Below are 24,292 nucleotides of genomic sequence, written 5' to 3'. Positions count from 1 at the left end.
ATAATTTACATTCAAATGACCAATTTTAGCTAATGAGAGTATGCTGGTGAAGAAGGGCACATATAACATCTGAGCTCTGTTACAATATCCATCCACACTAGTGTACCACTAAGAAGGAAACAGTGAATTGGGCATGCACTCTACCGGTAGGGCTATGCTGCATGAACATTGTAATGTGAAGCCTTGAGTCCCAGCTGCGTTTTCCCAGAGTTAGACCGGTGTTAGTGATTTGTGACCGGGGCAGGTGGCATATCCAAAAACACTCTAAGAGACTGGGGAAGGTGATTTATCATTAGAGACTGAAGAGGTGACCAGGCCAAACCTATTTGCCCAGCCTGTTGACTCGGGTCATTATTGGCACATTAAACCCCAACCTAGCAGATACGTGTCTATCCAACTGAACCACTTCTCTGTCTCTCTCTCTGTCTCTCTCTCTGTCTCTCTCTCTGTCTCTCTCTCTGTCTCTCTCTCTGTCTCTCTCTCTGTCTCTCTCTCTGTCTCTCTCTCTGTCTCTCTCTCTCTCTCTCTCTCTGTCTCTCTCTCTGTCTCTCTCTCTGTCTCTCTCTCTGTCTCTCTCTCTGTCTCTCTCTCTGTCTCTCTCTCTCTCTGTCTCTCTTTCTTTCTCTCTCTCTTTCTTTCTCTCTCTCTTTCTCTCTCTCTTTCTCCTTCTCTCTCTCTCTTTCTCTCTGCCCCACTGTCTTTGTTCTCAAGTCATGGTTTTATTTTCTATCTAAAGAAATGTTCCTTAAGTTGAGACTGACCTTTTGATCAAGTATTCCTCAGTTTGAAAATGACATTCAAATTAAAAGGGCATTGAAATGTTAGGCTAGTCACTTAACGAATGTGACAGGATTCAAAACATATAGATTTTATACTTTTTTGAGTTGAATAAAACCTCTGAGTGTGATAATTGACATTTTGTTTGTCTGGTTGTTATGCATTAAAGAGGAATGTCAGTCCATTGAAAGATTCACCGCTTTATCTCATGAAACTGTTATAGATGATACACAGGATTAAACATGATTTTTTTTGCATTGTTATTTCAGAATGTATAATGTAGCTGCAGTACATTTGAGTAATTTAGCAGACGCTCTTATCCTAAGCAACGTACAGTTAGTGCATTCATCTTAAGATAGCTACACGTCATAGTAAGTACATTTCTCCTCAAAGTAGTTATCAGCAAAGTCAGAGCTAGTAAGGGGGGGGAAAAACAGCAAGTGTGAGTGTTGGTTCACGAAAGGCATTTTATTTATTTTCTAGAAATGTTTTGTGGAGAGGCAAGGGGAATAATGGTGGAATGAGTGTTTTCACAGTAATACTTATCCGCCAGTGTTGTGATTGGCTACGATATTTGCCTATTGATTTCTCCCGCCGGCTTCTGTTGTCAAAATGGGAAAGCTGTTCTGTTTTGACTGACTGTGTTGTCTAGTGGAAACCCGGGGTATGTCAATGTAGAAATCGCCTTGTCACTTCCTGGTTGCTAAAACTCTACACTGTTCGCTCAATGGCAGTTTGTTGAAGAATACAAGCACTGAATAGTGCAGGGAGTCATTGTACCATCTAAACTGGTGGACCAAAACTGAAAGTAAAAGGCTCAAAATGCAAGTCTCCACTATGTTATGGGGAAGTGGGATGAGGAGATTTTGTTATGATTGCAGACTTGTGCTGTTGCAATTCGCCCTCCCACATGGGAGAAATTCTGAGAAATCTGTAGCACATTTAAAGGCCATGGGTATGTTATTGGCAATAGGTGAAAAGACCAAACACTTTTCAAAGAGGAATGTGGTGGCAAGGAGTCTACTGCTTCATGGTCAGTCCTCTCAGTGGCTGTAATGAAATTCATTTTAGTCTCACCCATGATTCCCCCCCCCCCCCCCCCCCCCCCCCACTGCTCCAATTAGTCTAGAGGAGCCAGACCTTGGGTAACGCCACAAGATCTGGGTAGGATGTTAACTACTCTCGGACTTTTAGAAATGGGGAGAGGGGGATCTCAGACAATTTCCCCCAACAAATCATGAGTTTGGGTAGGTGGGGCTTAAAATGCGGGCAGGAATTGTGCTCATGGAAAAGATTCCCCTCGTAAACAGGTGGACCAAATGCGGACGCAGATGGCTAGCTAGGCTTAGCAGGGAAGAAAGACTGGCAGTCTGCTCTGGATGAGGTGAGGAACTTCTCCTCGTTATAATTATGGCACATAAATCATCATACCATTTCAAAATGTTAACAAACCTTCTATACTAAAGGGGTCATATTAGATGACTTCAACGTTTTACAGGTTGCATTCTGGTAGCTAGCAACTTATGCTAGCTAGCTACCTAGCATTGTTAAGCACATATTCCTCCAGCAAGCTAATAATAGCTTTAGCTTGCTTACTAGCCCTTGGTAATGTATGTTTTTGTTATAAATTAGCCAGTTAGCTAGCTCTACTACAGGCTAAACATTTCCCTTCACTGTAGTTATTCATGTTTCTGCTTGAATGCCCTGTTTACATAAACCAATCACCCATGCATTCTACTGTAGCATGCTAGCAGATACCCATAGACTTCCAGTTAGCATTGGCTCAAGAAACTACTTCTAACTTCCATCTTCCCAGACAAACACAAAAATTGTATCCAAAATCCCGAATTATGCCTTTAATTGGACGCAAATTGAAAGGAACTAACCAAAACCAGCAGACACATGACCCTCCATGTAGTAACACCCCTGATCAAATTCAATTCAAAATTTAGTAATGTTAAGAGTAATGTAATGTAAAGAGAACCGAGCGCATGTACAAAAATCCATACATTTTTGGGTGAAATTGAGTGAAGGTGTTTCTGTTTCCATCCTTTGTCGCCTGGTGCGGTGGAACAATTATTCAGCTTCAGTAGCATAACTCTGGATAGCTGGCGTTCTGTGAAAGGACATTTTCAGACTGGATCTGACATTTTGAAACATATCTAGCGTCCCACCTGGCCAACATCCGGTAAATTTGCAGAGCGCCAAATTCAAAATACGGGAATACACATAATAAGCATTCATAAAATATGCAAGTGTTATACATTGGCTTAAAGATGAACTTCTTGTTAATCCAGCCGCTGTGTCAGATTTCAAAAAGGCTTCACGGCGAAGGATACCATGCGATGATCTGAGGACAGCGGCCCGTGTAAAAAAAAAATAAAATAAAAAAAAAACATACAAACATTTACCAGCCAAGTAGAGGAGTCACTAAAGTCAGAAATAGCAATAAAATGTATCACTTACCGTCGATGTTCTTCATATGGTTGCACTCACAAGACTCCCAGTTACACAGTAAATGTTCGTTTTGTTCGATAAAGTTCCTCTATGTCCCAAAAACTCTGTTTTGTTGGCACGTTTTGTTCAGTAATCCAATGGCTCCAAGGCTGTCACAACAGGCAGACGAATACATACTAAAAGTACCGGTGAAGTTCGTCGAAACAACATGTCAAACGATGTGTATAATTAATCCTCAGGTTGTTTGTCTTTATAATCAATAATATTTCAACCGGACAATACCGTTTTCAATAGAAAGGAAAAATAACAAACGAGCACGCAAAATCAGGTCTGCAAAGTTCCTCTGTCCTCTGACCAAAATGGCTGTTTACTCGTCGTTTTTCAAAATAAAAGCCTGAAACCATGTCTAAAGACTGTTGACATCTAGTGGAAGCCATAGGAACGGCAATCTGATTCCTAACCCATTGGATTCTCTATAGGCATTGAGTTGAAAACAGCCACATGAAAATAATTCCACTTCCTGGATGAATTTTTCTCAGGTTTTCGCCTGCCATATCAGTTCTGTTATACTCACATACATTATTTTAACAGTTTTGGAGACTTTAGTGTTTTCTATCCAAATCTACCAATTATATGCATATCCTAGCTTCTGGGCCTAAGTAACAGGCAGTTTACTTTGGGCACGCTTTTCATCCAGAGGTGAAAATACTGCCCCCTACCCTAGAGGTTAAAAACTTTCTTTGCACAATATAGCAGGCCCACAATCGCCATCTTCATATTCAACATCACACTCTGGTTTGGTTCCTAACCTTCACCAACCAGGCCAGAAAGTAGTGCAGCCTCAACCCAGTAGGCGCGCACATTTTCTGACTTATGAAATTGAGTTAGGAATATGTACTGTAGAGATTGTTTGCACATGGGCAAGATGTCACCTGGATTTAAGAATAGCATTTTGATCCCTAGTCAACGTATGCCATTGGAGATCTGTAGCATCTCACCCTTGTTGACTTTGTAGAACCATTCAGTTGAGTGCATTTGTGGCACAGCTTGGGTGTGAGTGGGGGCCAGCTGACTTGGGTCTGTTGTCATCCACATTATCATGAATGTAGAGGAGTTGTCACAGCGGTGTAGTACTACTGATATTGATTACTGCATTGTTGGGAAAGAGTTGGCAAGAAAGGCATTTCACTGTACTTGTGCACGTGACAATAACTTAACTTCTTGAATGCTGCCTTCATCTTCTCTGCATCCTACAGCAGTAAAGAGAGGGGAAGAGATTACAATTTGCATGCTGTGCTGGGTGCCATGGTGATGGTAGGCATCGCCATTGCTCCTCCAGGGGCTTCTGCTTCCACTGTATAGTGAGTGGTCTGTTTTCATTCTCCTCTGTCCCCTGGTGCAGTGGATTAATTATTGTTCAGCCTCAGTAGCATGATTCTGGATAACTGGTGTTCTGTAAAACATAAAAGGATATGTAGACGGGACACTTTTCAGACTGGATCTGTCATTTTCAAATAAATCTTTCTGATTTAAACACTGCATTTGCATACTATAACACCCCCACAACCTCCATTCTCATACTCCAGTGTTTTCCTCATCCTCCAGTGTTTCCCATTAGCGCTGGCTGCCGGCTAATCAGCAGGTTACTTTTTCCACTTCATATTAACTAGGCTACAGTGCATTCGGAAAGTATTCAGAACTCTTGAGTTTTTCCACATTTGTGTTACGTTACAGCTTTGTTAAAATTGATGAGAAAAAAACAACTATTTAATCAATCCACACACTACGCCATAATGACAAACAAAAACAGTTTTTGAGACATAAAAAAAAAAAAAAAGATAATCAAATTTTATTGGTCACATACACATGGTTAGCAGATGTTATTGCGAGTGTAGCGAAATGCTTGTGCTTCTAAACTCAGCAAAAAAAGGAACGTCCTCACTGTTAACTGCGTTTATTTTCAGCAAACTTAACATGTGTAAATATTTGTTTGAACATAACAAGATTAAACAACTGAGACATAAACTGAATAAGTTCGACAGACATGTGACTAACAAATTGAATAATGTGTTGCTGAACAAAGGGGGGGGGGGGGGGGGGGGTGGGGTAAAAAGTAACAGTCAGTATCTGGTGTGGTCACCAGCTGCATTAAGTACTGCAGTGCATCTCATCCTCATGGACTGCACCAGATTTTTCAGTTCTTGCTGTGAGATGTTACCCCACTCTTCCACCAAGGCACCTGCAAGTTCCCGGTCATTTCTGGGGGGAATGGCCCTCGCCCTCACCCTCCGATCCAACAGGTCCCAGACGTGCTCAATGGGATTGAGATCCGGGCTCTTCGCTGGCCATGGCAGAACATTGACATTCCTGTCTTGCAGGAAATCCTGCACAGAACGATCAGTATGGCTGGTGGCATTGTCATGCTGGGGGGTCATGTCAGGATGATCCTGAAGGAAGGGTGCCACTTGAGGGAGGAGGATGTCTTCCCTGTACCGGACAGCGTTGAGATTGCCTGCAATGACAACAAGCTCAGTCCGATGATGCTATGACACACCGCCCCAGACCATGATGGACCCTCCACCTCCAAATCGATCCCACTCCAGAGTACAGGCCTCGGTGTAACGCTCATTCATTCGACGATAAACGCGAATCCGACCATCACCCCTGGTGAGACAAAACTGCGACTCCTCAGTGAAGAGCACTTTTTGCCAGTCCTGTCTGGTCTAGCGATGGTGAGTTTGTGCCCATAGGCAACATTGTTGCCGGTCATGTCTGATGAGGACCTGCCTTACACAAGGCCTACAAGCCCCCAGTCCAGCCTCTCAGCCTGTTGCGGACAGTCTGAGCACTGTCCGTGTAACTTGGGCAGTTGTTGCCATCCTGTACCTGTCCCACAGGTGTGATATTCGGATGTACCGATCCTGTGCAGGTGTTGTTACACGTGGTCTGCAACTGCGAGGACATCTGCAGTCCTCATGCCTCCTTGCAGCATGCCTAAGCACGTTCACGCAGATGAGCAGGGACCCTGGGTATCTTTCATTTGGTGTATTTCAAAGTCCGTAGAAAGGCCTCTTTAGTGTCCTCTAAGTTTTCATAACTGTGGCCTTAATTGCCTACCGTCTGTAGTAGAGGTCGACCGATTAATCGGAATGGCTGATTATATTCCAATCCACGAGGAGACTGCGTGGCAGCTTGACCACCTGTTACGCGAGTGCAGACAGCAAGGAGCCATGGTTAGTTGCTAGCTAGCATTAAACCTATCTTATGAAAAACAATCAATCTTAACATAATCACTAGTTATCTACACATGGTTGACGATATTACCAGTTTAACTAGCTTGTCCTGCATTGCATATAATCAATGCGGTGCCTGAAATTGTCACTTTTCTTGCGTTCAGTGTAAGCAGAGTCAGGGTATATGCAGTAGTTTGGGTCGCCTGGCTCGTTGCAAACTGTGTGAGAACCATTTCTTCCTAACAAAGACTGCTTTTTTTACATGGCACATATTGCACTTTTACTTTCTTCTCCAACACTGTGTTTTTGCATTATTTAAACCAAATTGAACATGTTTCATTATTTGAGACTAAATTGATTTTATTTATGTATTATATTAAGTTAAAATAAGTGTTCATTGTTCATTCAGTATTGTTGAAATTGTCATTATATAGATAGCTAGATCTATCTAAATCGGCCGATTTAATCGGTACCGGCTTTTTTTGGGTCCTCCAATAATCGGTATCGTCGTTGAAAAATCATAATCCGTCAGCCTCTAGTCTATAAGCTGTTAGTGTCTTAATGACCGGTACACGGGTGCATGTTCATGAATGGTTCATTGAACAAGCATGGGAAACAGTGTTTAAACCCTTTAAAATGAAGATCTGTGAAGCTATTTGGATTTTTACAAATTATCTTTGAAAGGTCGGGTCCTGAAAAAGGGACCTTTTCTTTTTTTGCTGATTTTATCTATCTCACTCACTACCGGTCAAGATTTTTTAGAACACATACTCATTCAAGGGTTTTTCTTAGTAAAAATGTATTTTTCTACATTGTAGAATAATAGTGTAGACATCAAAACAATGTAATAGCACATGGAATCATGTAGTTACCAAAGTGTTAAACAAATCAAAATATATTTGAGATTCTTAATGCTGGTGAGTTATTGCCTCTGATATCCAAAACTTATTTCTGGCTGTATGTAAATAAACAAACGTTCTGTGCTAATAATGTAAGAAATGACACACACACAAGCAAAATACTGTATGGTTGCTTAGGAGCTAGAAGCAGAGCTGCCATGTCTGTCTGCGCCATCTTACTTCATTATTCAATAATTTCGCTGTGAATTTCAGATGTAATCAAGGCATTCGAATGTACCAGAGGCCGGCTACTCTATGCAATTGTGGAAAACACTGATATTCAGTATAACACTCTGGTCCACAGCCAGTCTGGGGAGCAGAGGTTATAGCATGACATAACCAGGTAACTAGAACAGCATGTACAGGCCCATACTGTTCCTAAACTCTCATCCAGTCTGAGGAGCATACACAACTTACAACAGCCAGTTATTACCCAGAGGTTATAACATGACACAGCGAATTATTACTGAAACGCTCACCTCTAGGGCCTCCAGGGTGTTGGTGTCGAGCTGACACGCCTACTGCACCGCATCATGAAACGTCCCCTCTGTGGGTTCCTGCAGTGTTGGGCATTATGCCTTCACCCCCTAGAAAACGCCAGCAGAGCGAACCTGGGAAACAGTCAGGGGTCTGGGGTTAGATATGACCACACCAAATGGGTGTAGTAGTATGTACATATTGAACCTGTTTGCAACATCACTGGTCTGCTTTGCCATTTGATTCATTGCTCCTTTTTGGTCAGATTGTTGTAGAAGAGAAAGTGATCTCAATGACTTACCCATTTTAAATAAAGGCAAAAAAAATGATCACCTTCCGTGAAACGTGAAGTAACTGTCACCCTGTCTGTAATTTTCCACTTTGAAACACTTGACTAACATAATTAGAAATAATTTATTTTATGACCTCCTATATCCGTGCCCCAACATTTTATCTGCCTAATCATATAGTTACATATAGAATCCCTATTAATTGAATAGGCTCTCTGGGCCTGGTCGTAAAGATTTGTCATTTAACTTTTTAAAATATATTACCTTTTTATTGTGGCATAAACACAACTAGTCATGATGTTTTTCATCTGATTTGTCAATCACTTCAAAGGGCTCCTTTACTAGGCTACCCGTGCACGTTCATCCACTCGCAGTGCCCAGTGCTTGACTTGGACAGGAGCTCACCTGACCTGAGAACCGACACTTAAAATGTTTCTGCTGCTTGAGCGCTTGTTCTTCTTATAGAATATTAGCTGAAAAGTACCAGCACCTATTTCAGTCCAAGTCCAGCACTGCTCCAAACAGTGTTGAATAGAAAGATACGTTTGTTACACACAATTCTCCCATCTCCAAATTTGAAAGCTCTGTTGCTTGGTGTGTCAATCATATTTTCAGTATCAGAAGCAGATTCATTGAAAACAGTGTAATGTTACTCTGCTCTATCTCTGTGTTTACATTTTCCTCTGTTAGTTTAACTTGTTCATTTTTATGAGGACAGTCTTTAACCCAATGGTAAGTGCTTTGACATATTGCACATTTCAATCTCCTTCCATATTTGTCCAGTGGATTTGTGCCGGGAAATGGGGCCCTCTTCTGGTTGTCTTGAGAACGTGACTTGTTGGCGCCTTTTCTGTGCTGCTCGGTGTAATATGCTGCGTCACTCACTTGCATTCCATCTGTTATTGGCGCGACAGACGTCTTTTCACCAAATATTATTTTTAGTGCCGACTTCATAGATGCAAAAGTCAGCACAGTACAAGCAGTCAAAGCCAACTGTTTCTCCCTACCATCTAGACAGGCAGTGTCTAGTAACTTGAACGCTAGCACTGCATCTGGGAGAACCATGTCGTACTTGCGCATCCTATTGTACCTCTGTTCGAAATCAATGATGTAGTCCGTCATTGCAACCGAAATATCTCTCGTAACACTGTCAAACTTTGAATATGCCTCGTAGGCACGGTCTTTCTCTTCTTTAAGAAATACAGAATCCAGTGCTGTGATCAAAGTTCCTATACCGTCATCCTTGTTCAAATCCTCAACGGATATTTCCAGTGCTGTATCTCTCGCTCTTCCCTCGAGCGATAATACCACCGCAAGGGCTTGCTTTTTCGCGTCCAGATTAGTAACGCGTGTCCAGATTCCCAGTTCATTTTCCCAACTTTCGTACGACCTCTTCTCGTCGAAGCGAGGTGGCACATTGTAGTTAGAAACCATCCTCTGCTACCAATGTTAACTCGAAATGACACAACGACAAGGTTCCAGTTTAACAAAGTTTACTATACTATATGAACACACTACAAGGTAGCCATTACACTCTCGGCTAGGTCCATCAACGACAAGACTTCCTGCGCATGCGCACTCTTGACTGAGTGATAGCCCCGTAATAACAGAAATATAGGGATACTTAAAACATGAACTTAACAAGCCTACAGTTTTCTTGACATTTTGTTTTAATTATTGTGACGTGCTTATGTTTTACTGGTACGGTGTACTCCACTATTTATTTTGCCGGGACGCCGTACCGCTTTACTTTCACCCCATGGAGGGAGGGATTAGTTTACCTGACTGTGTTGTGATGCAGCTGGTCCCAGATGAGAGGCCAGCTTAGTCTTCAGCTCCGCCAGACACGGAGCCATAGTGCCAGACACATCCAACTGTGCCCCAAACACATGCTTGCTACCTTGGGGGAGAGGGAAGAGCCAGAGACTAGGGTTACTTAAACCTTCAATGGGGCATTCAAAGATATTTAGCTATTTTGGTACCATAGAATTAGAATGAATAGAACAGACATTACATTTCAAAGCCGATGTCTGGTGAGGGCTCTTGGGACTCGTATTTGGCTAGTATTGTTGAGAGGGAGGGAGAGAGAGAGAAACACCAGCAGCCATTGCAGCCTCGTTTGTTTGTTTTTACCACTGCAGGGGTCTCTGAGTCAGGTACTGTTTTAACACCTACTGTACCTAGAACTGAGAGGGGGTCACTTTTTTTTATTTATTTATAGGTGTTAAGTGTTGCATAGGTGTTTTTTGCTAAACCACCTGTGCAACTACTTGTTGAACACGGATTGTTTTCATAAGCCTTTCTGCAGACATTCCTTATCATTTCACTGTATTCCCTTCCCTGCTGTGTGTAAACCTTTCTGGTGATGGCATGTTGTTAGACAGGGGACATGCAGGGGAACTTTGATCGGCTCCAGACAGTGTCATCTCAAGCAGCCTCTCTGGCTTGTCAGGCTGGTGGGCAACCAGGGGCTGGAGCGGAGGCAAGAGAGCAGGGTTAGCCTCATCTTCACCCCACCTACTTTGTTCTAAATGTCTGTATCTGATATCACAAATTGAAAATTATACAAAACTGTAAATGCTAGATAACCGTGGCACTGGTTGGTTTCAAATACTACTAGTGTTAAAACGACTCTTCACAAAATAGTAATTAAATGCAGTCATTAAGAACAACCTGTTATGTCCATCTTGCTAGCTACTAGTTCCTCTGTTGATGTTTACGGTAAGGCAATAAGCAGAAAAAGCAGCGATGTCAGAAAGCCGGTATTTCTAAAATTGTAAGTCATCTGGCTCGAGAGACTTGGCTTCAATCACATTCTTGCTGCTTGCAGTCATATCTGTTTGCAGCTATGTAGCTTTGATAGGCTGTGTTAGTAACACACACGCTTTTTATAAAAGAGCCCTATTTCATTAAAAATACCATTAGGGCTAGTTGTGGTACAGGCTATTTGGAAGACTTGTAGTATATTTAACTAGACAAACACCACATTCCCACTTAAATCTTTAGTAGCATATATTTGTATTCTTTACCATCTCTATTGCAATTACCACTGTGGTGTGAGTTAATTTTTTTTTTTTGCTTTACAGCAAGTTGTGAAAAAGACATGTTTCAGGGGCCAACCTTCTTCAGTGTTTTTTTTTTTTTAATTCATTTTTTTATCCACCAGAAAAGGGAGACTTCCTGGCTCTAGATCTGGGTGGGACCAACTTCCGGGTCCTGCTGGTGAAAGTGTCTGACAATGGGAAGCAGAAGGTGGAGATGGAGAACCAGATCTATGCCATTCCTGAGGAGCTGATGAGGGGCAGCGGCTCAGAGGTGAGTGGGGGGAGTGGAGTGGGCCATGTCCCTGACAAAAAAAGTTCTCGATTGGTCAACATTTTAAACTGATTTTTCCATTCAATTCTTTAAAATAAAATCAACTACGGTACCAGTCAAAAGTTTGGACACCTCTACTCATTCATTTTTATACAAAAGATAGCCCTATTTGGTAAAAGACTAAGTCTATATTATGGCAAGAACAGTTCAAAGATGTGAAAATAAATGCAAGTCTATCATTACTTTAAGACATGACCCAATTGAGATGGTTTGGGATGAGTTGGACTGCAGAGTGAAGGAAAAGCAGCAATAAGCGCTCAGTATATGTGCAAACTCCTTCAAGACTGTTGGAAAATAATTCCAGGTGAAGCTGGTTGAGAGAATGCAAGGGTCCTCATTCAACATTGACTGGAGTGTTTCAAACAGAAGACAATTAATACATTGACAAAACTGATAAATGGAATGAAATAAACTTGTTTACCAGAAATGTTCTCTACCAGAAAATACATGATCTAAGACAATTGATAGTTTGTATTCAGCATTGATAAAAGTAGGCCTTTATTTACTTTTGAAGAACTACTAAAATAGTGATTTTTGTCAGAGCATAGACAGCAGCTCTATAGAGATGAGTTGACTTGGAATTAAATGTCATCAAATAAAACAAATGTAATAAACACAACAGAATAATATTGGGGTTGGAAAAATAACCAATCAATGAGCTGAAGGGTTTTCTAGCACATTGACCAGTTTGCTGCTGTATGTTAACACAGAACACCCCTCTGTTTCTCCCTAAGCTCTTCGACCACATTGCTGAGTGTCTAGCTAACTTCCTGGAAAAGCTGGGAATAAAGAATCAGAAGCTTCCTCTGGGCTTTACCTTCTCCTTCCCCTGCCAGCAGACCAAACTGGATGAGGTGAGGAATAAGAAGGGTGACCATTTGAAGACCGCATTGGAAAGTTAGAGGGAAAAAAGTCACTGATTTCAGAATGCTCCAGAAGTTTTCATTGCCTGTGTGTGTGGCCATTTGTGTGCGTCTTCATGCAGAGTATTCTGGTGTCATGGACCAAGGGCTTCAAGTCACACGGGGTGGAAGGGAGAGACGTGGTCAGCCTTCTGAGGAAAGCCATCAAAAAGAGAGGGGTGAGTCAATAGAAAGTTAATAGGCCATGGTTATGCACTGAGTAGCCATTGCAGTAGCAGCACTCTGTGCCTACTAACTTGCCACATGTTTCTTCTAGGAGCTTTCCAGATGGTGTGTGCTACACAAATCATTTGACCCACCCACTAAGGTTAAGCGGAAAGTATAGCATGAAGGCGTCAGACCAGCACTATTATGGCTAACTGAAACCGTGTTTATTCAAGTTTAGAAAGATACCATCGCACTCAACCCACTTGGGGATTTAGAAGTTATTCATTGGTGACTAAAACCGGTCCCAATAAGAGATGCACGCACACAAATGTATAATAAATCCAATAAATGATATAGATTTTTATAACACAATAGGCAAATAACCCACTGTTCTTCTGTGTGATTTAAAAAATTATATATTTAATAACAACAGGCAGGGGAACCACATTACACTCGGAATGTGAGTTTGTCTGTTCCCATGCTTGCTGTTTTCACAAAGAAAATCCATAAATGTTTTTACCCATTTCTGTATGCGACCATTAAGTTTAACTTTTCATATTGAGCTTTACAGTAGTTCTCCTGAGGGTGTATTCAAAACAAGTAGTTGTAGCCCACTTTTTTGCTTTATTGATGTAATCTGTTTTGTGTGCCTCACAATAAACCACAGTGGGAGCATACAATACAACACTCATTCTTTATAATGTTTATTTGGATGTGCATAACTTTTCTATTTTTCCTTGTATACAAAAGTCTGGATGTGTGACAAAAGCTGTTGTTCAGAGCCAGTCTGCTTAGTCATACATGAAGGAGCATTAAATGGGCTGGTCTCAAGTATCCTTGGTAAACACTCAATACTGTAAGGAAATTGTGGGAATTGTGTGTGTGTGGGGGGGGGGGGTGATGGGAATGTACATTTACAGTAACATTTTGGAGAATATTATGGAAATGTACATGAAAAATTATGGGAATGCACCTGGAGTGTATAGAGGGCTGTTTGAGGCCCTAGAGATGCAGAGAGTGCTATTTGTCAGCAAAGCTATTCAGTATACATTTCTGTTTATTTGTTGTTTCTCTGATGAACTAGTCGCTTGCTGAATGCAGGGCATGCACCGTTCACATGTCTTGCTTAGTCTACACTATGCTTGGCGGGAAAAATAGGATTGGAGTGTTTTCTTGTGCTTTGCTCTTGTCCTGACCGCTGCCCTGATCTTTAATGGAATTACTGTGTTTTCGTCCTTCCAAGACAAGCACCAAATTATATTTGAATAGGTCATCATTATATTGTGTACTGTCAGCCATGGATTCTGAAACTAACACAAGTTGTTGCATTATTAAGCGATATTTGCTGAAACACAGCTGCTTTCCCAGCATGTAGCAGAAGGACCAGCTCTGTTAGAGACCTCTGGGCTGAACTAGCTAGCTGCTCACTCTCAAATGCAACCCAGAGGTTCACATTTTGTTGCTTTGACAACATGTTGTGCCACCGATTTCATTTAGATTTCAGTGTCAATTCAGGGCAGAGGCTTGTTTTCTCCTGCTCTGCAAGGGCTATGGAACGTTAATGCTGCTTTGTGACGGTGTTGTTGGTATTAGAGAGTCGCTGGTTCGCGCCCAGTGCTGGACAGGGTCCGGACCTATTCTGTTGCACTTGTAACTTTTCTTCATTAATGTATGAAGCGAAACTCTTGAGATACCTTTTTGTTAAGTAAATCAAGTGTTTAAATGAGGTGAAAGGGAGACTAGGAAGCCCCCCCCAAAATATAAAACAGATTTATATTGGCTGCTTATAACATCGGAGTAGGACTGCTGATTTTTAGGATCAGTTTAGCCTTTTAGATCATAATGAATAAGATGACATGGACAGAAGGGACCTGATCCTAGAACAGCACTACTACTCTGAGACGCTTTCTGAATACGGGCCCTGATCACACCCTGCATCTTGACTTGTTTCTCATAGGAGTTGCATCATGCGTAATGGTTTGTCACCGCACGCTGGCCAAGGAAGTCACTTGTGAATTACGGCATGTTTCTATCTTTCCTAAGGACTTTGACATTGACATTGTGGCCGTAATCAACGACACTGTGGGCACAATGATGACTTGTGGATACGACGACCATCACTGTGAAATAGGCCTCATTGTCGGTGAGTCCCTCCATCCAAACACCTATGGGGATTAGTTGGATTTTCTACGGATTGCATTTCATCATGAATGCATTCCGTACACAATCAATAGGACTGACTTCCAATGTTCTGGCTCCCGATTTCCTCACCATAGAATTACATATAGAACACTGAATTATTATAGGATCTCTTGGTGCTCACTTTCACAATGTTTTGATGTTTATGAAAATGTATTTGCTGAGAGGCCTCCATTGTGTGAATACAGTTCATACATGCACTCTCCTCCATATGTATTTGGACAGTGAAGCACATTTTATTTATTTTTCTTCAGAATTTTGGGTTTCAGATCAAATATTTCATGAGGCAACAGTACATAATGTGGATGGATTATCTTGGCAAAGGAGAAATGCTCACTAACAGGGATGTAAACCCTTTCATTTGATCATGTGATCATGGTAGCATCATGTGAATGTAGAAGTGTTCAGAAACATCTTCTATTCTTACAATAAAAGTTACTCCAAAATGACACAATTCATTATTGACTTCCTATTGGGCAAAACACCCGAAACAACCAAAACAAACTACAAACTCATTGGATGCTTTTGCTGTCTCATAAGCTTGATGTTGTCATTGCATGCTAGGAATATGGGACCAAATATGAAACTTTTGACTACATTAATACACTAAAGTGACTTCTTCACATGGGGGATTAGATAAAGTGCTTTCATTTCTAAACAGTAAAGCATACACTGAACAGAAATATAAATACAACATGCAACAATTTCACATTTTACTGAGTTACAGTTCATAGAAGGAAATCAGTCAAATTTTTTAAATGCATTCATTAAACCCTAATCTATGGATTTTGCATGACTGGGATTACAGATATGCATCTGTTGATTACAGATGCCTTAAAAAAAAAGTAGAGGTGTGGATCAGAGTGACCATTTGCCTCATGCAGTGCAGGATCTCTTTCACATAGAGTTGATCAGGCTGTTGATTGTGGAATGTTGTCCCACTCCTCTTCAATGGCTGTGCGAAGTAGCTGGATATTGGCGGGAACGTCGATCTAGAGCATCCAAACGTTCAATGGGTGACATCTAGTGAGTGTGCAGGCCATGGATGACCTGGGCCATTTTCAGCTTCCATGAATTGTGTGCAGATCCTTGCAACATGGGGCCATGCATTATCATGCTGAAACATGAGGTAAATGCAGCGGTTGAATGACATGACAATGGGCCTCAGGATCTTGTCACGGTATCTCTGTGCATTAAAATTGTCATAGATAAAATGCAATTGTGTTCATTGTCCATAGCTTAACCCTGCCCATACCATGACCCCACCACCAACACAACGATGACATCCGCAAACCGCTCGCCCACGACATACATGTGGTCTGTGGTTGAGGCCGGTTGTATATAACGCCAAATTCTCAAAAATGTTTTACACAGCTTCTGGTAGAAACATTAACATTAAAATCTCTGGTAACAGCTCTGATGGAAATTCCTGCAGTCAGCATGCCAATTGCACGGTCCCTCAAAACATCTGTGTCATTGTGTTGCTTGGCAAAACTACACATTTTAGAGTGGCCTTTCATTGTCCCAAGCACAAGGTGCGGCTTTAATGATTATGCTGTTTAATCAGCTTCTTGATATGCCACACCTGTCAGGTGGATGGATTATCTTGGCAAAGGAGAAATGCTCTCTGACAAGGATGTAACCAAATTTGTCCACACAATTTGAGAGAGATACGTTTTTTGTGTGTATGGAACATTTCTGAGATCTTTTATTTAATCTCATGAAACCAACACTTAACATGTTGCATTTATATTGTTGCATATGTATGAAAGTACCCTCACATAAAAGCTGACATTCTGTACTTTCGCCTCATATGAAACAAAATGTCCACTGTTCAAATACATATGGAGGGGAGTATAATCAGTATGTAAATAATACACCTACTGTGGGTTTATTGCGACATGTTCAATTGTGCTTTTGGTGTAAGAAAGGCTTAGCATTGAAACCTCTGTACAAATCTGAACCTTAATTAGATTTTGAAGCGTGATTGTTGATGAGTCAATATCCACATATGCGCTCCAGAGGTTAATTTTCTTTGTCATCAGATTAGTCAGTCCTTATGTCCCTGTTGCCAACAGTATGTTGTCTGTCGCTGCCCCCCTAGGTACCGGCACTAACGCCTGCTACATGGAGGAGATGCGTCACCTGGAGCTGGTGGAGGGGGACGAGGGGAGGATGTGTGTCAACATGGAGTGGGGGGCGTTCGGTGACGACGGCGCTATGGATGACCTCCGTACAGACTTCGACCGGGAGATCGACGCCGGCTCCCTCAACCCCGGCAAACAGCTGTGAGTGAGAGGGCAGATGCATGGCCCGCCCTCTACTTCTACTATACTGTCTATTACGCTAGTCCTCTTTGTCTATTGCCCAATGCCACCTGGCAAAGATATCAACCTCCAGCTGCCGTGTAGGTCCGGCTTGTTGTTGAAACTGGCATTTTGACCTTGTTAACTCTTTGGACCCCGGTAGAATTCTAGAATAATGCTGTAGATTACTGAGGATTTTCAACAAATTTTCTCACATTTCAAACAGACATAGCTCAAAAACAAAGAAGAAATTACAATTACAAGTTACCTCATCTTTAGTATGATACCACATTCATTTCAATAGGAATAACACAAATTTTGTCTCCCATTGTGTACAGACACTCACTATAAAAAAACTAACATTCAACACAACAAGGAACTTGAGTATTTAAATTGTAGTAAATTTGACCAAATGTACAAACTATAATATATTATACTTAAAAATATTATTTACGTATACATATTCAAAAATGTATCAAAAAGTTGACCGGCAGACAGTATTCAGAAATGATTTCAAAACCCACTCTCCCACTCTTTGCCCTGCGTCCACTCCGGATGCACACCACGCGCCCTCTCATAATTTTGTCCTGCTTTCAAATTATGAGTTACAACTCGGTCCACACCCCCTGGTGCCACACTCTTGGCTCTTCGCTTCTTGCCGCTGTATCCATCACAAAGCCAATGTGCAATTTGCATTTTGAATGCCTTCAGGGACAGGTGCCTGCGGTTTCTGCGAAGGGGTCTTTGCAGGGTCCCCACACAATGTAAGCATTAATAATAGCAATTTTGAGCATCCCTCAACACATACTTCCACCATTTTCCTGCCTGTCCGTCCAACATTCTAGTAGCTCCTGAGCTGGTTGATGTTTTATTTTTTTATTTCACCTTTTATTTAACCAGGTAGGCCAGTTGAGAACAAGTTCTCATTTACAACTGTGACCTGGCCAAGATAAAGCAAAGCAGTGCGAAACAAACATCAGTTACACATGGGAAAAACAAATGTACAGTCAATACAATAGAAAATCTATATACAGTGTGTGCAAATGTAGTAAGATTAGGGAGGTAAGGCAATAAATAGGCCATAGTGGTGAAATAATTACAATTTAGCAATTAAACACTGGAGTGATAGATGTGCAGTAGAGATACTGGGGTGCAAAGGAGCAAAAAAACAAAAAACAATATGGGGATGAGGTAGTAGGGGTGGGCTGTGTACAGGTGCAATGATCGGTAAGCTGCTCTGACAGCTGATGCTTAACGTTAGAGAGGGAGATATGACTCCAGCGATTTATTTATTTAAAAAAATATATATTTTTTTTGCAATTCGTTCCAGTCATTGGCAGCAGAGAACTGGAAGGAAAGGTGGCCAATGGAGGAGTTGGCTTTGGGGATGACCAGTGAAATAGACCTGCTGGAGCGTGTGCTACGGGTGGGAGCTGCTATGGTGACCAGTGAGCTAAGGCGGGGCTTTACCTAGCAAAGACTTATAGATGACCTGGAGCCAGTGGGTTTGGCGATGAATATGAAGCGAGGGCCAGCCATCAAGAGCATACAGGTCGCAGTGGTGGGTAGTATATGGGGCTTTGGTGACAAAACGGATGGCACTGTGATAGACTACATGCAATATCCTGAGTAGAGTGTTGGAGGCTATTTTGTAAATGACATTGCCGAAGTCAAGGATCGGTAGGATAGTCCGTTTTACGAGGGTATGTTTGGCAGCATGAGTGGAGAATGTTTTGTTGCGAAATAAGAAGCCGATTTTGGATTGGGAATGCTTAATGTGAGTCTGGAAAGAGTTTTTACAGTCAAACCAGACACCTAGGTATTTGTAGATGTCCACATATTCTAAGTCAGAACCGTCCAGAGTAGTGATTCTAGACAGGCGGGCGGGTGCGGGCAGCGATTAGTTGAAGAGCATGCATTTAGTTTTGCATGCATTGAAGAGAAGTTGGAGGCCACGGAAGGAGTGTTGTATATGGCATTGAAGCGCATCTGGAGGTTTGTTAACACTGTCCACAGAAGGACCAGAAGTGGAGGTCCACCGATTAATCGGCAGGGCCTTTAAAAAAAGAATTAGGGCCAATTTCAAGTTTTCATAACAATCGGCATTTTTGGACGCCGATTATGGCCGATTGCATTCCACGAGGAAACTGCGTAGCAGGCTGACCACCTGTTACGCGAGTGCAGCAAGGAGCCACGGTAAGTTGCTAGCTAGCATTAAACTTATAAAAAAATAATCAATCGTCACATAATCACTAGTTAACTACACATGGTTGATGATATTACTAGTTTAACTAGCTTGTCCTGCGTTGCATATAATCAATGCGGTGCCTGTTAGTTTATCATCGAATCACAACCTACTTCACCAAACGGGGGATGATTTAACAACAGCGCATTCGCGAAAAAAGCACAATCGTTGCACGAATGTACCCAACCATCAACATCAATTCCTTTCTTAAAATCAATACACAGAAGTATATTTTTGAACCTGCATATTTTGTTAAAAGAAATTCATGTTAGCAGGCAATATTAACTAGGGAAATTGTCACTTCTCTTGCGTTCATTGCATGCAGAGTCAGGGTATGTGCAACAGTTTGGGCCGCCTGGCTCGTTGCGAACTAATTTGCCAGAATTTTACATAATTATGACATAACATTGAAGGTTGTGCAATGTAACAGCAATATTTAGACTTGGTTGCCACCTGTTCGATAAAATACAGAACGGTTCCGTATTTCACTGAAAGAATAAACGTTTTGTTTTTGAAATAATAGTTTCCGGATTTGACCATATTAATGACCTAAGGCTCGTATTTCTGTGTTTATTATATTATAATTAAGTCTGATTTGATATTTCATAGAGCAGTCTGACTGAGCGGTGGTATGCAGCAGCAGGCTCGTAAGCATTCATTCAAACTTTAGTGCGTTTGCCAGCAGCTCTTAGCAATGCTTGATTTATAGAGCTGTTTATGACTTCAACGCCTATCAACTCCTGAGATTAAGCTGGCAATACTATAGTGCCTATTAGAACATCAAATAGTCAAAGGTATATGAAATACAAATGGTATAGAGAGAAATAGTCGACGTGTCATAATTCCTATAATAACTACAACTTAAAACTTCTTAACTGGGAATATTGAACCACCAGCTTTCATATGTTCTGAGCAAGGAACTTAAACGTTGCTTTTTTACATGGCACATATTGCTCTTTTACTTCTCCAACACTGTGTTTTTGCGTTATTTAAACCAAATTGAGCATGTTTCATATTATATTATACATGTATTATATTAAGTTAAAATAAGTGTTCATTCAGTATTGTTGTAATTGTCATTATTACAAATATACACTGCTCAAAAAAATAAAGGGAACACTTAAACAACACAATGTAACTCCAAGTCAATCACACTTCTGTGAAATCAAACTGTCCACTTAGGAAGCAACACTGATTGACAATAAATGTCACATGCTGTTGTGCAAATGGAATAGACAAAAGGTGGAAATTATAGGCAATTAGCAAGACACCCCCAAAAAAGGAGTGATTCTGCAGGTGGTGACCACAGACAACTTCTCAGTTCCTATGCTTCCTGGCTGATGTTTTGGTCACTTTTGAATGCTGGCGGTGCTTTCACTCTAGTGGTAGCATGAGACGGAGTCTACAACCCACACAAGTGGCTCAGGTAGTGCAGTTCATCCAGGATGGCACATCAATGCGAGCTGTGGCAAAAAGGTTTGCTGTGTCTGTCAGCGTAGTGTCCAGAGCATGGAGGCGCTACCAGGAGACAGGCCAGTACATCAGGAGACGTGGAGGAGGCCGTAGGAGGGCAACAACCCAGCAGCAGGACCGTTACCTCCGCCTTTGAGCAGGAGGAGCACTGCAAAATGACCTCCAGCAGGCCACAAATGTGCATGTGTCTGCTCAAACGGTCAGAAACAGACTCCATGAGGGTGGTATGAGGGCCCGACGTCCACAGGTGGGGGTTGTGCTTACAGCCCAGCACCGTGCATGACGTTTGGCATTTGCCAGAGAACACCAAGATTGGCAAATTTGCCACTGGCGCCCTGTGCTCTTCACAGATGAAAGCAGGTTCACACTGAGCACATGAGCACATGTGACAGACGTGACAGAGTCTGGAGACACCGTGGAGAACGTTCTGCTGCCTGCAACATCCTCCAGCATGACCGGTTTGGCGGTGGGTCAGTCATGGTGTGGGGTGGCATTTCTTTGTGGGGCCGCACAGCCCTCCATGTGCTCGCCAGAGGTAGCCTGACTGCCATTAGGTACCGAGATGAGATCCTCAGACCCCTTGTGAGACCACATGCTGACACATGCACATTTGTGGCCTGCTGGAGGTCATTTTGCAGGGCTCTGGCAGTGCACCTCCTTGCACAAAGGCGGAGGTAGCGGTCCTGCTGCTGGGTTGTTGCCCTCCTACGGCCTCCTCCACGTCTCCTGATGTACTGGCCTGTCTCCTGGTAGCGCCTCCATGCTCTGGACACTACGCTGACAGACACAGCAAACCTTTTTGCCACAGCTCGCATTGATGTGCCATCCTGGATGAACTGCACTACCTGAGCCACTTGTGTGGGTTGTAGACTCCGTCTCATGCTACCACTAGAGTGAGAGCACCGCCAGCATTCAAAAGTGACCAAAACATCAGCCAGGAAGCATAGGAACTGAGAAGTTGTCTGTGGTCACCACCTGCAGAATCACTCCTTTTTTGGGGGTGTCTTGCTAATTGCCTATAATTTCCACCTTTTGTCTATTCCATTTGCACAACAGCATGTGACATTTATTGTCAATCAGTGTTGCTTCCTAAGTGGACAGTTTGATTTCACAGAAGTGTGATTGACTTGGAGTTACATTGTGTTGTTTAAGTGTTCCCTTTATTTTTTTGAGCAGTGTATATAAAAATCGGCCAGGTAATCGGTATCGGCTTTTTTTGGGCCTCAAATTATCGGTATCGGCATTGAAAAATCATAATTGGTCGCCCTCTAGCCAGAAGTATACAGAATGGTGTCGTCTGCGTAGAGGTGGATCAGAGAATCACCAGCAGCAAGAGCGACATCATTGATGTATACAGAGAAAAGAGTCCGCCCGAGAATTTAACCATGTGCCCTCCGATTTGACACACTGAACTAGAGGTCGACCGATTATCATTTTTCAACACCGATACCGATTATTGGAGGACCAAAAAAGCCGATACCGATTACCTGGCCGATTTTTTTATTTTTTTTATTTTATTTATTATATATATATATATATATATATATATATATATATATATATATATATATATATGTAATGACAATTACAACAATACTGAATGAACACTTATTTTAACTTAATATAATACATCAATAAAATCAATTTAGCCTCAAATAATGAAACATGTTCAATTTGGTTTAAATAATGCAAAAACAAAGTGTTGGAGAAGAAAGTAAAAGTGCAATGTGCCATGTAAGAAAGCTAACGTTTAACCTGTTTGGCGTGCAAGCCCGACGTCGGTACACTTATGACAACAGCCAGCTCAAAGTGCAGGGCGCGAAATTCAAAAGATATTTTTTTTAAATATTTAACTTTCACACATTAACAAGTCCAAGACACCAGATGAAAGGTACACATCTTGTGAATCAAGCCAACATGTCCGATTTTTAAAATGTTTTACAGGGAAGACACAATATGTAAATCTATTAGCTAACCACGTTAGCAAAAGACACCATTTTTCATTACTCCACCAGTTATTTACTCCATCAGTAGCTATCACAAATTCGACCAAATAAAGATATAAATAGCCACTAACCAAGAAACAAATTCATCAGATGACAGTCTGATAACATATTTATTGTATAGCATATGTTTTGTTAGAAAAATGTGCATATTTCAGGTATAAATCATAGTTTACATTGCAGCTACAGTCAGAAATTGCACCGAAAGCAGACAGAAAAATTACAGACACCAACGCCAAATAACTAAATACTCATCATAAAACATTTCTGAAAAATACATAGTGTACAGCAATTGAAAGACAGGCATCTTGTGATTCCAGACAATATTTCCGATTTATCAAGTGTTTTACAGCGAAAACAAAATGTAGCGTTATATTAGCTTAGCACAATAGCCAGAAACACTTGGGCGCCGGCGACTACGGCAGATATATGAAATAACATCATAAAATGAGTCTTACTTTTGCTGATCTTTCATCAGAATGTTGGACAAGGTGTCCTTTGTCCAGAACAGTCGTTGTTTGGATTCAGAACGGACACTTTCCCTCTTCATTTAGCAAGCGCGCTAGCCGGGTGCCACGACACTCCATGTCAACAAACGGAAGAGAACGGAACACAGCAAAACTCCCGAAAAAATTTAAATAATCTGATGAAACCATATTGAAAAAACATACTTTACGATGATATGGTGACATGTATCAAATAAAATCAAAGCCGGAGATTGTAGTCGCCTATAACGGAAGCTAAACAAAAGGCAATCACACTGTCCAGCTCGCGCTATTCAGAGTACCGAAAATGATGGACACGAGATTCCAAGATGATGTGTTCCAACTCAGATCGAGATAATCACCTCATTTCTTCTCTCACAGCCTCTTGACAACCAGAGGAAGGTGTATGACGTGTATGTATACTAATAGGTCTTGTGCCCATTTATAGGCATGAAGAAGAACAGAGCATCGATTTCAGACGTTCCACTTCCTGGTCAGGAAAAGTGCTGCAGAATGAGTTCTGTTTCACTCAGAGAAATAATTCAAACGGTTTTAGAAACTAGAGTGTTTTCTATCCAATAGTAATAATAATATGCATATTGTACGAGCAAGAATTGAGTACGAGGCCGTTTGAAATGGGCACGATTTAACTGGCTACTCAATACTGCCCCTTGCAGCCATAAGAAGTTAACTTCTTATGGCTGCAATCCCGGTAACGGGATCGATATGACAAAAACAAAAAAAAGCGCAGGGCGCCAAATTCAAAAAACAGAAATCTCATAATTAAAATTCCTCAGACATTCATGCATCTTATATCATTTTAAAGGTAATCTTGTTATTAATCCCACCAAAGTGTCCGATTTCAAATAGGCGTTTCAGCGAAAGCACTACAAACGATTCTGTTAGGTCACCACAAAAACCACAATAATAATTTTTTCAGCGAAAGATAGCTTTCACAAAAAACAGAAATAGAGATAAAATGAATCACTAACCTGTGATTATC

The 24,292-nt window shown here is 41.5% G+C and overlaps 1 protein-coding gene across 2 annotated transcripts in view; it reads left to right on the top strand.

Annotated features, from left to right (window-relative positions):
* Positions 1-24,292, top strand: part of LOC120037739 (hexokinase-2-like) — a 62,418-nt gene that overhangs the window by 19,375 nt on the left and 18,751 nt on the right. For both annotated transcript variants that reach the window (XM_038983807.1, XM_038983743.1), the window contains exons 3-7: positions 11,300-11,448; positions 12,243-12,362; positions 12,494-12,589; positions 14,622-14,721; positions 16,882-17,065. In XM_038983807.1, coding sequence (XP_038839735.1) covers positions 11,300-11,448; positions 12,243-12,362; positions 12,494-12,589; positions 14,622-14,721; positions 16,882-17,065 — 649 coding nt within the window. The remainder of the gene's footprint in view (positions 1-11,299; positions 11,449-12,242; positions 12,363-12,493; positions 12,590-14,621; positions 14,722-16,881; positions 17,066-24,292) is intronic.

This window comes from Salvelinus namaycush, chromosome 1, assembly GCF_016432855.1.
Source record: "Salvelinus namaycush isolate Seneca chromosome 1, SaNama_1.0, whole genome shotgun sequence".
Taxonomy (NCBI): Eukaryota; Metazoa; Chordata; class Actinopteri; order Salmoniformes; family Salmonidae; genus Salvelinus; species Salvelinus namaycush.
Note: the sequence above shows the minus strand (reverse complement) of the source record. Positions and strands in the feature narration are given on the sequence as shown.